This window comes from Schistocerca nitens, chromosome 7 (genome assembly GCF_023898315.1).
Source record: "Schistocerca nitens isolate TAMUIC-IGC-003100 chromosome 7, iqSchNite1.1, whole genome shotgun sequence".
Classification (NCBI taxonomy): domain Eukaryota; kingdom Metazoa; phylum Arthropoda; class Insecta; order Orthoptera; family Acrididae; genus Schistocerca; species Schistocerca nitens.
The window spans coordinates 633,754,049-633,767,734 of NC_064620.1; the positions used below are offsets into that span (position 1 = coordinate 633,754,049).

General features: G+C 38.1%; 1 protein-coding gene across 1 annotated transcript in view; it reads right to left on the reverse strand.

Moving 5' to 3' along the window:
* The window catches only part of LOC126195803 (cadherin-related tumor suppressor-like), a gene marked incomplete at its 5' end in the record, with an annotated part of 496,439 nt that overhangs the window by 176,423 nt on the left and 306,330 nt on the right, over positions 1-13,686 (reverse strand). The window contains one exon of the mRNA XM_049934438.1: positions 11,236-11,696. Within this exon, the coding sequence (XP_049790395.1) occupies positions 11,236-11,696 (461 nt within the window). The remainder of the gene's footprint in view (positions 1-11,235; positions 11,697-13,686) is intronic.

A 13,686-nucleotide genomic window follows, 5' to 3' on the forward strand; every position in this document is an offset into this window, starting at 1 on the left:
ATTTGCCTGAAACGATTTAGGGAAATCACGGAAAACCTAAATCAGGATGGGTGGAGACGGGATTGAACCGTCGTCCTCCCGAATGCGAGTCCAGTGTGTTAACCACTGCGCCACCTCGCTCGGTTTTACTAGAATAACAGTCTCTCATAACCTTTCTTTCACCACTTAGTACTCAGTACTCTGTGATGTCATGTTGACATCCAACTAGTGAGAACACATTTGGCATTGACATTGCCTTCCATTCCATGATGTTCTGATGGCATCTAGTGTCAATTGTTCTTTATTTTAAAAAATAGGTTGCAAATGGCAAACAAACACCTCTCTGCAGGCACAGGATTCTGGGGCTGTCAAATATAAACCAAATGACCACTTGTAACAAAAGAACCTCAGTACAGGAATAATATGCTGTGAGTACTGTGGAAGACTTATTTGCCATTAGTAGCTGATTAAGATACGAATGGAGCTCTAGCCACACCTTATGTCTCATATGGTGCATCCATTCAAACCATGTTACTTTATAAGATGCACAGTAGTTTGTGTGAATGTCAGTTGTATCTCATTCCACACACTCCACTCTGCAGAACTATCAGTCCAACTATTCATCATTTTCAGAGTAACCACATGTTTTACTTGGAACAGCAATAGTGTTGTGCATGTTACAAGGCAGCTGTGTGAGGCATCTGTGCAGAGAGAGATGAAGACCACTATGCGGAATCGGCACTGTGCACTCCACCTCTGTCCCGTGCCTCTTGATCCAGACATGCTAAATCTTCTATGCACACCCTAAAGACGTGGCAGAATGGCACTATTGGTTCGAGTGTCATGTGGTACACTACACCTTGTCATCATGCAACACCACACCTTCTTGTGGACACACCTCTATAAAATAAGTGGATTCCAATCAGATGAGTATGTCATCATAAAGGTGCAGTATGAATTGTTTATGTAGCTTTTTATCCTTCTAAAACAGTACTTTGGCAAGATGCCTGCTGAGTGACAAAATATATTAGTGTTCATCGAGCTATGTTTTCTGACCATATTTTAGATATTTTTCTTTATCTTCTTTCGTCGTTGTAATACTTTATTATATTTAATATTTTTTTTTTCTATTGAAGGTTTACTTGTACACTGAATCTCCAATAAATGAAATCTAGGTCTCACATTTGTTTACATACTGAACTCACAGTCTTAACAAAGTGTGCACATCTGCATGTATTTTACATGCACTTTTGCTGTGAATATCCACAACAGTGTTTTTTTTTTTTTTTTTTTTTTTTTTTCGTGTCACAAAAATGAAGATTTGAAATCTGTGTTATGTTTTTAGAGGATGTCTCACATTCTCTTGAATTGCTGTTATGCGCAGCTTTGCTCTAATGTTTCATTTACGTACATACAACTGACATTACTGAACTCGCACTAGTGGCAAACTTAACACATTCTTGTGAGGTTGCGTACTTATGGAATGGACTAAACATAATACATCACAAACTATTCATTTAGTTTTACATATTTTTATTTTTATTTGTTATAACAATTTATTTATTTCACCAAGAACAGAAAACAGAGGAAGCTGAAGTAGGGAAGTTAGTAATGGTATTCATTGTAAGGGCTGTAGCAAATGGTTTCAACAGGGCACCACATAGAGGGGAGAATATTGGGGAGCTTTCTTAAAGCTTCAAATTATGTAATAGGAACAGACTGATAGAGGAGCAGCATCTCTAACTATTGAGAGATGCTGTTACACTAAGCATGGTCCAAACCTCAACAGGATTGGGAAGAATAGGACAATGATATTGAGAATAAGACTATAGCAGGTGGGTATAGGCCACACATGGTCAAATACCTTTTGTCAGGGATAAGGGAACTAGGCATTTTTTAAGAAAAATCATAACAGGCTTCCCTTGCAAGTGAGTTGACCTACTTAGAGATTTCATCAAGGTGTATACAAAAGAGAAAATGTACAACATGTTCACATAGAGAAAACGAAATCATGACATACACCATGGACATTTTCTCAGAATTAGCTATTCTTTATCTAGATATACATTCTATCAAAAATAACGTACACCAGCTTGAAACTGAATTACAGTCCTTGATCAGCATAGTGTTATGCATTACAGAACACTGGTGTGTGCCTGTCTGTGACTCATCTCCATTATACAGTGAGTAGCAATCTATCTTTTTCATAATATTGTCATTATTCCATCCTGGATTTTCCATTGTTAGACAATGAGATGAAGCATGTAGTACTAGTGTCACATGAATGCAAAAGTTGTTACTACAGAATTATCATAAAGGGTGGGAGAAAACGTATTTATATCAAGATGTGGCATACATTTTTAAACCTAAAGGAGATGTGATCACATTTAATGTAGAAAGATACTTTGAATTGGCAACCATTGAACTAGCAAAGCTACACATCCATAAGGTAATCATTCCATGCACATACTGCTCACCTAATGATAATGTGGACATTTTCTTCAACAAATTAACTTAAGTGCAAGAAAGAGTCTCAGCCCCCAAACTAACACAATAATATGCAGAGACATGAATATTACCAAAGATGTTACGGGTGAAATTAACAATAATATATATTCTGAACACATTTGGTACCAAAATATTCAGCATAAGTCCTAGACCCTATATCATCAACAGGGAAAATGTTACAGTATTTACAAAAGATCTTGACCTCACTGATCTTTATTGTCAGATAATAAAGCAAAAGACGGGCTTGTTAAAACCCACAAAACTGTACTTCCTTACTGGAATGTAAAATATACATACTGCTTTTAGGGCATTGGAAAGTCAAACCAGGATTGAAGTATACATAGAGAACAATGTCAGTGCTAAGTTCTCCAAATTATGTAAATTCTTCAAATAATTTTTGAGGATACACTTCCAAAAGTAGCCACTTCAAGAGCAGCAGCTATGGATAATGGATAGCCCTACCTGTGGGTATTAGAAAGTCCGCTCAGACTCTTATACTCTGGAATAAGCAAACTCAATAAATGACATGTCTATGGTATTGCGGAGAAGGTGCAACAAAATCTTCCTTAAACACATGTAGCACACACAATGACTTACACAGTAAGTTCAATGATGTTTTTTTCCATGTCAGAGTTTGATGTCAGGCAGACAATACAGAAATTAAAAGACACAGGTGAGCATAGATGAAGTTACAGTCTCCTTTCTGAATACATGCATAGACAGCATACAAGCCCCATATACAAACACAATAAAGCCTGCAGAAATTGTGTCCTTACTGAAGAATAGTAATGTGAAGAGTATTTAACACTACTGGCCAGTTTCACACTGTATGCAGTCTAAAAAATAGCTGAGTCAGTCATGAAAGATAAACTAGTCAGTTAGATGAATAAACACAATCTTTTGAACAAGGCACAGATTGGTTTCCAAAATGGGAGAAGTACAATATCAGCCATTACAGAGGTTACACAAATGTTACTTGAAGCCCTTGATAAGGCCGACTGTGTTACATACATATTCTGAGACTTGCCCAGTGCTTTGGACACTGTTCACCATAAAATACTACTAAACAAGCTGGAAATGCTATGTGTAAGAGGAATAGCAAACAGTTGGTTATCTGTTGACGATAAATTTTTATTAAAACTACTTTCAGACATGAAACATATAAACCTAGGTATCCCTAAGGACACTATATGGATACAAACATGTTCTTAATATATTTAAATGGCTTTCCAGACAATATAAGACACGGACAAAATGTTCTTTTTGCTGGTGACAGCAACATCAATCAGTCACTGACAAAACACTAGAACTCTTATAAGAGAAAGCAAATGAAACCCTCAAGGACTTTTGCAATTGGACAGTATGTAACAAATTAACACTGATCATGTTGAAAACAAACAGTATGAACTTCAGCACAAAGGGAGAAAACAACACACATTATACATCAATAGTAAAGCTATAGGCACTGTGATATACACAACAGTTTTTAGGAATGAATATTCATTGCCAAGTAACATGCAATGAACACACGATGATACTAGAAGAAGGAATGTAATCAGCTTGTTATGCTCTTATGCTTTTATCATCACTTTGTCTTGTGGTGACATACTACTTCTACATTAACTCAGTTCCTAGCTATCAGATTCTTTTCAGAGCACCAAAGGAACAAAACTTGGACATGATCTTTAAACTGCAGAAAAGGGCCATAAGAAAAATAAAAGATTATTAGTAAAGCTCACAGTAAAGAACAGTTTAAAAAACTGGATATCCTAGCTGCACCCAATAAGCATATCTACCAATTTGTTGCACCTACCATGGAAAACATTAATATTTCCCTAATATTCTGTACATAATCATGGAATCAGAGACAGTTTGGAACTTGCATTTACCATGCGAAACAAATAAAAATTGAAAACAGTATTTTCTATGAGGAAATAAAATTGTATAATAAATTTCCCAAGGAGATGAAAAATATTACAAAAGTGTGTCTACATAAAAATGCAGTTAGATCGTACTTGATAAGTAATGCAGACTACACAATTAAAGCTTACTTAGAAAACTCAGAGTAGGGGCGAGCTAAAGACAAAAGAGGACAACTGCAACATCCTGTCACATTACAGTAGATCATCATATGTAATATTTTTTACAAGAAAATAATTCTCTTCAGCTCAACATCATGCTCATCATGGAGGGATATTGACTCAGTATTGCAGACAGAGGGGAGGACATGGTGATGTGCATGGTGCATAGTAGCATGTTTATGGTCCTGGAGTCAGTTTTCTGAACAAACTGAAGAGAGTGCAAAGGCTATGACAAAATGTTCATGATACTGGAGTCACCAGCAGGTGTCAGTAGCGTAGTGTGTGTAGTGATACGTGTATAGAGATGCAAAAAAAAAAAAACAGTGCAAAAATTTTTTTTTTCTAAAGTTATCTCGTGCAAATTGTTTATGAACAAGAGAACATTGTACAATGGGGATCTACCTATTTAGGCAGTGCTAATATTCAGAAGATTAGAGTTTGATCTAGTTCGCCATCCCAATTAAGGTTTTCCTAAATATTTCAAGTGAATGCTGGGACGGATCCTCCAGTGAAGGCACAGTCAATCACCTGCCCTATCCTCATCATTACATTTTCTATCTTTGAGCTACTTGTTTTCAGTGTAACATGAAGACAACTGTTATCATTACCCGATGATCAATGGATGACTAATAAATAATATATATTATTAGCAATTTTCCTTTTAAAATTTCATGACAGAAAATTATGTGAAAGTTTGTTTCACAGCCAGTACTGTTTCATTCTATCCATTCATAGTTTCAACAATATTCTGTTGTTCTTAAGATGTATATACCTGCTTTAATAAAGTAATAGAAATGTCTAATACCTTCTGTAGAATAAAACATTGGGGATTAAATTAAAAAAGAAAGTACAATTATTAATGACTGGTCCATCTGATTCAGAAATTGTGTAGCATTTGGATAATGTATTTGATGCCAGCAGTTTTGACACAGACACTGAAAGTGACAATGCTGAATCCTGACATTCAACAATTACAACTGACAACATGTGAGGAAAAATTAATCAGAGTTTACAGACAGTGAAAGTGCAACAGTGGCAACACTACCTCTAGAGCAGGGCTTCCCAAACTGTTTCACAGAACACCAGTGTCCCACGGGAAGTGAATAAGTGCTCAGTGAAAAATTAGTAATGACACAATGTTTTTTGTGCCCCCGACATTTTGACAATATTCATTACTATTTTTTTAAATTTTGATATGAGTTCTGTGTTACTAGTTATGGGTTAAAACTGAATAGTTACTTAGTAAAACAAGATTTTCTTATTTTAAAAATTGTCTGAAAAATAAGTAAAGTGTTCCTACTCAAAAGTACTAAGAAAGGCTATTAAACAATTAGAGAATGAGCAGATAATGTCAGGAATCAGTACTTCTGACAACAGACGTAAGGCAATTTGGAATATATTGACGAGAGAGAAAGGACAACCAGCCACAGAAGAATACAACAGCACTGCTGAACTGGATGGAAATAAATGATTCACAGTTAACAAGTGCATTTAATAATAATTTCTTAAATATAGTATAAAACATAGGGACAAACAGTTCCACCGCAAAATCACAGCAGTATGTTGAAGATACTTTCATACAATTCAGTCATATGAATGTAACACAAACTACTTCTGAAATTAAGAAAATTATACATTCTACCCAAAACAAAAACTTATCTGGTTTTGATGGGGTTTCCAATAGGGAACCAAAAATTTGTTCCCATGTAATAAGGACCGTCTTATCTGGAATAATATGAGGTTTGAATGAAAAGTAATGCCTCCACCTTCGTTAATTGAGTTTGGAAGGGAATATTTTCATATAACAAATGCAGAAATAATCCTTAGAATGTAATCTTTAATTACCAATAATTCCTCATAATCACCAGCCAATTGGATACATTTTTGCCAATGATGAACAAGTTTTCTGAAACAGTCACAGAAGAAGTCAACACTGTTTCCGCAACCACAGTCTCACAGTCCTCTCAAAGTCTTTATCAGAAGCATAATGATGTCCCCACAGATAGTCTTTCATTGTGGAGAAAGGTGTCACCTTCATTTTTGTAATGCGAGAGGAATTCCTGACAAATTTCAAGTGTGTGTACTTTCATTTCAGGAGTCAGCATCTGCGGTACCCATCATACACAGATTTTCTGATAGCCAAGCAAAGCAAGAATATGACCCACACATTCTTGTGAAATATCGATCGTGCTTGCAATATCTCTCTGAGTGATTCACCTTCTGCTGTCAAAAATTCAATGACTGCATGTTGCTTAAATCGCACTGACCGACCGTCTGCGCGGGTTCCATACTTTACACTGTAACAATGCAACCATGCAATGCTAAGGCTTCCCACCAACTGGAGCTGTAGAGAAGACGCTACGGAACAAGCTAGTACCTATCACATACCAATTCTGCCAACTGTTGAAGAGTTATGAAGGTGGAGGCATTACTTTTCAGTCAACCCTTGTATGTAATGCATCATTAACTCAAGGCATTTTTCCAGAGTGACTGAAATATGCTGTTGTTAAACCTCTCTTTAAGGAAGTTGATAAGAGAGATGCCTGTTTCACTGCTGACTTCATTCTCCAAAATTTTTGAGATGGTAATGTATTCCACAATACTATCTTTAGCAAATCACAGTTTGTGTTTCAGAAGGGTTGCTCTACTGAGAATGCCATTTACATCTTCATTCGCCAGATTTTACAAGCATTAAACAATAAAATAGCACTGACTGGTATTTTCTGCGATCTCTCTAAGGCATCTGACGGTGTGCATCACAGTATTCTCCGAGATAAATTAACATTTTCGAGATTGATAGTATAGCTAACAATGGATAATGTCACACCTAACCAAAATAATGCAGAAAGTTTCACTTAGTAATTCAGGCAATATAGTCCAGGGACATAATTGAGACTAGGGATAAATCACATATGGGATTCCTCAATGTTCAATCTTAGGTCCACTATGTTCCTCAATATGTAAACGATTTTCTAGTACATACAACACGCAGAATTAGTTCTTTTTGCAGATGACACTGTATTGTAATCAATCCAAGCATACATGCAGAAACAAGAAATGGTAAACAAAGTTCTTAAAAGTATCATTGAGTGGTTTTCTGCGAATGGTCTCACCCTCAATTTGAAAGAGAGCCAACATTTTCAGTTCTGGACATCTAGAGGTACTACACCAATGATAAGTGTAACACATGGTGAGGAAATAACAGATAAGTTGGAACCTTCAAAATTCTTAGGGGTTCATATCAATGAGAATCTAAATTGGAAAAAACACATTTTAGAACTTCTAAAACAACTTAGTTCAGGAACATTTGCACTTAGAAACGTTGCAAATCTTGGGGAGAGAAAAATCAAAGTTGACATACTTCACATATTTTCATTCAATAACGTCATATAGGATAATGTTCTGGGGTAACTCATTTTTAACAAAGTAGGTCTACATTGTGCAAAAATGTGTTGTAAGAATAATATGTGGTGCTCACCCACGATCATCTTGTACACATCTGCATATTTATAACCTCATGAAGTTTGTTGTAAATAACTGACTACAGTTCAAGAGGAACTATGATGTGCATAATCACAATACCAGAAGGAAAAATGACATTCATTACTCCATATAAGGTTGTCTTTAGCACAAAATGTGGTACACAATGCTGTAACAAAAATTTGTGATCCTTTACCCAGTGATATAAAATGTCTGACAAATGGCAAAACAAAATTCAATAACAAACTGAGAAATTGCCTTCTTGATAACTCTTTCTATTCCGTAGAAGAATTTCTGTTACTGTAAAGTGTAAAAGGTGGTGGGTAGTAATTGGTAAGTAACATCTGTGTATTTTTTAAAGAAATGTTCAGAATGTAACCATATGTGCAAATTAATTAGTGATGTGAATTTATAATGACTTGTTTCACATAATTATGATCCACCAGACAAAATGATCCACTGACCATGTTACTAACCAACTAACTACCTATGTACTTGAATTCCATTTTGTTTCACTGATAAATAGTCTTTCCTTCCCAGCATCAAACAGCTCACATTATGATCACAGTAAAAATCATGTGCACACTGAACAGTTTTTTCACAACATGTCTTATCTGGCCTTGAATTTCGTGTAACTAATATACCATGTTCTACTATTAACTTTTTGCTCTTCATAATAAATGAAGTGGAAAATTCATTTTGCATTTAGTAACACATACATTCTGTATTGTGAAACTTATCTTTCAGTTGGGCTGTTATTTCTCTTTCTCCATTTTTTTCACACTCTTCTTTTACGAGTTGTGCCGTATAAATACACACAAATACTGAGGCAACCTCTTTCGATTTTTGCTTTGGGTACTTTTTCTCACACTGAAGTCACTTTTTCCTTACAGGAGAGTCACGTAAAAACTGAAGACTACCATATAAAGACGTCAGTGACGGATACAATGCTATTTCATCTTCACTTAACATATTCTCAGGAAGTACTTAGTGCAGCTGAGACAACAATTGCAGGAGTTGATGGATTTTTGTGATACTTGCTTTATACATTTGCAGCCAATTTTTCCATCTAGCAATATGTTAGGACACTTATTTACCATCCACAACAACCACTTCTCAAATTCTTCTGTACTCCACATGACTTTCTTCTTAAAGTGGATTTCAATAGTACAATTTTTACTTGAAATACATTTTTTACAAACTACTTCTAGACATTTACAAACTGGCCTACGTCTATGTACTACTTCACAGCACAAGCACCCTGCAGTTTAAGTAAACAAGCCACACCAATGGAACAACCTAATTATGACTGGCTGAAATAAAAGGATCTCTGGTTGGTTGTTCAAAGCAAGAAATTTTCACCAATTTGTCTGAATAATAGTGACTGTTATTGTCTGCTGATCTTCAAAAAATATGCATTCGCAGCTGCTACCAGCATTTTGTTAGTGTAATGCCACAGACACAATACTTTCTTTTTTTGTTTTGTTGATGGCGCCTTTGATGTGCCATCTTGATCTCGCCCATAATTAAGGTAGTAGACTGGGCAATAAAATATTTCATAAAAATTGAAGGTGGAGTGTTTTGAGATAATAAAGGTCAATTAAACGAGAAAATTCTCCGAAACCCGCCATGTTGCATATCAATGTAAAGCTCTATGTATTAACTTTTCAGTGGTATAAATGTCATCACTGTATGAGAATTACAACCAGAATTGTAGTCATTTATAGTGAGACAGACACATGTAAATTTTTTACAATTTCCAAACTTCGCAGGCCTGTAAATTTATTTGAAATTGCCATATACCACTGAAAGTTGGCGGTTTTCCATCTCTTAGCTCGTTCACTGAATGCATCAAGTTTGAAAGAAATGTGGGTGGGTCGGATTGAGTGCCGTGTTGAATTGACACGGAATTACTCCAGCATTAGTTTTCCTCTCATTTCAATGACACAGCATTGCTCATTCAACAGTACAATCGTGACAATAATATTTTCTTTGAGGTACCGATATGTGACAATAGCATGATATACTTAAAAGCACGAGGATTAATATATTCTGATCACAGATGTCGAACCTTTACGTGGATTGTGTCTATATACTTCGTGCATATACACGGATCAGACCATATTTATACACATAACTATTCTACCAAAATTTTTCATGGACATTATAAACGCAATTTCCAGATATCTATCTGAAACTCGGCTATTAAAAAAGAGGTCTTCGTGACTGTATGCAGATTCAGAATTAGTGTCTGAACAATGTGAGTTGGATCAGAATTATGGTCCTCAGATCCACTAAGATTAAGTGCAAAACTGTGTATCGGAAATAATCTCTCTTAACACAAAACATCATTATTGCTAGTAGTACTGCCAGCATAATCTCAAGGAACTGCCATTATTCTGTTACTTGTGTACCAGCTCGGAGGGTTCTTTTTTTTTGCAAAATCTATTACTCATTCAAATCTTGCTCATGCTACACAGACATTTCAGTTCACAAATCAATAACGGAATTACGTACTCTCGCGAGTGGCACTGTGAAACGCCACAATAGCCATACGTTGCATGTTATCCAACTGTGAAATTACAGAACACAGAATATTGCGAGTGCTACAGCTGAAAGCGCGAGTAAATGTATGTCAGCACCTCTTTAAAACATAAATTAAAAATAATTAGAATCAAGCTAAATACAAAATACATAAGTGAGTTTAAAAAGGAAAATCAGAGCTACTATAAAGTATCAGCGGACTCCTGGAAGACACTCGGCGTGGTGGCCGATGGGAGCAAGCTGCAACGACGTTCGTCAAAGATAACTCAATGAGCTCTGACAGGTTTTTCTCGTTGCCAACCTAGCCTGACTTCGTGAGCAGACATCGCTATTTTAGCTTATCGACTGTTTTTGTACACGAAAGCAGACGTAACAAGCGGAGTTAACGACACGCGAAACACAAGACAACAATACCAGCGTACAATACATAATACGCTAGTCTACATTCACTAGCGGGCTGAAAAAAAATGAATGGAGTCTGAGTTGTGGCTTGTCGATTCGGCTACGGTATTTCCCTCAACCGTTGCGCCGAGTTTCTTCTCGAAGTTGGGGATTAGTAAAAAAACCCAAAGACGAAATATTCGTCATTTTTGTCCCATTTTCTGTATAAAATTGGCTCGAAATCGAATCGGGCTCCACTCACCTCCCCAGAGGAGGCGTCGACGCGCAGCGCGCCTCCGAAGTTGCCGCCGGCGACGGCGTAGGAGATGGCGGCGGCGGGCCCCGCCTTGGGGGACGAGGCGGCGAGGCGCGCCACGGGCTGCCCGGCAGGCGCGTCCTCGGCCAGCGCGACGCGCGCCTGCGCTGGCGCCAGCGACAGCGCCGGGAAGAGTGCGCTGGCGCGCGTGCGCACCACCAGCTCGGCCGTGGCGCTGCGCGGCTCGCGGCCGCCGTCCGTCGCCGTGAGCGTGGCGCGCACCTCGCCGGAGGCGGGCAGCGCGCCCGCCGCGCGCACCACGCCCGTCGCCGCCTCCACCGCCAGCAGCGCCGCCTCCGCACCTGCCCCCGCTCCCACACCCACCGCAGACACCGACAACGAGAAGCGGACCTGTCCGTTGGCGCCCGCGTCCGCGTCTTCCGCCTCGGCGCCGAACACGAAATCCCCTGCCGTCGGAAACGAAAGAGGTGTATGTTTTTCATTCTGGTTCGGCTATCAGCTGCAGAGAATAAAACAACATCGACAGGTATCTGCCAGTTAAGGCATGCAACCCTAATATTAAACGAAACATACTGACACGCCACTCACAAGGGAAGGTCACGATATGTTGTCGCGCAAATTACATTGATAGATAGCGGACTTAATAGAGCAACAGAATATAAGAACACTAAAAAAATTGTAGCTGCTGTGGACTATTACAACAGGAAATATGAGATTCGTCAAAGCTACGATGAGAATACTGTAAAATATGAATGATTTATTACACAAAACGATTTTTTGAGACAAATACTCAATAATGTGGCAGGAAGCACTCTATAACAGAGTTTACCTTCTTGACTACACTATCGAAGGCAAAGAATGTGCAAGTGAGCAATAACTGCATGGTCAATGCGTGCACAGCTTTCGCAGTGTGCACATTTGATGAAAGCAGCTTGGCCACAGTTCTCATGGAAACACTCTTCCGTTTACCCTTCTTCGAAGTAGTACTCCAAGGGCGTTTGAAATACACCAGGAAAGTCTGTGGTGCAGCCGCATTGAAAAAATGCAAATTTGGTTAAGTTGGAGAATCGTGCGGCCGAAGACTGGAAATACACAAACGACTGAAGGCGTAAGAAGTGGTCTCTATGGCATATGTTAATGTAATTGTCAGAAGATACCATAATTGCATCTGTGATAAATTTTACAAAATTTTTGTATGGACGGAAGAAGAAAACATCGGTAGGGTGCACAATGCCTGTGCACTTCGCTGGAATCAGCTTCTTGATGAATTAAAACGCATTCAGGAACTGCAGAGTTCTGTAGTTTGTCATCTCTTTTGGCCTTCCAGGACTCAAAGGAAAGAAGGGAAGGGTTTCAGTTTTTTCTTGTATATCTGGCCACATTACTTATTCGAGGGAGACCTTTAAATCCCTCTTCGTCATATTAGCAGATTTGCTAGCAAATGCCTTGATATTCGGTAAATTTATATTCATATTTGCAGGAAAATGGCCAGTGGGCTCCGATACGTATGGGGTAGCAGCTCAATGCAAGACATTGCCGTATAAGAGTAGTTACCGCTATGGATCCAACCACACAAAAGACATGCTCGCTTCCCTTCACTGCGAGATTACGTCCAGATCGTAACTCTTTATCAAATCTTGACTGGTCAGTATTAATTACTTGATCTGGTTACAGAAGTTTTTCCTCAATGAGAGATCAGATTTCTCTCACGAACTGATAAGCTTTTTGTCGAATATCGACATTCCATTCAGCCAACCGCGCTTGCTAATTTTATGGGTTATTTTGCAACAGACAATCTTCTTCTGACATTTAAATTTTGTGGATCATGTATTAATGCATTTTCCTGTATCTTTGCTACAGTATGATCACGTAATTCAGATTTTTGTTTGGGTTTGATGAATGACATTCATTTAGCCTGTTTTCAGATACTGCAACACAGTCATGTCAGTTGCTAATCCAGGACGACACAGGCGGTGAGGATCAACATTTCCATCTGCTTGACTTGGCTGTTTTTCCATATCTTGTATGCATCTGCCTGATAGCCTTCTGAAAACTTGGTTTTCTTGGAGACGATGGCTGATAAGATGAACCGCTGCTTCCGTGGAAATCCACCACTGGTGACATTGCTTCATCCTTCACTGCCATGGCACTATCATTTTCTTCATCTGACGCCTCTTCCTCTGATGCCTCTTCATATGATGCCTCTTCATCGGTTACAAGTGTAGTAAGAACTGCTATTAAATACCCTCTTCTGTCAACTGTTGCTATTTTTGTTCGTAAATAACATACTCTTCTAATGTAGATACATCTTCTGCAATACCAAAGTACTCCACCAACAGTTTCACAGTTACTGCCTGTCTCATTGTCCAAGGTGAAACACTTACTATCTCTGTAAACACACTTCCACAGCACAAAGATAACCAGATATACTGTAAC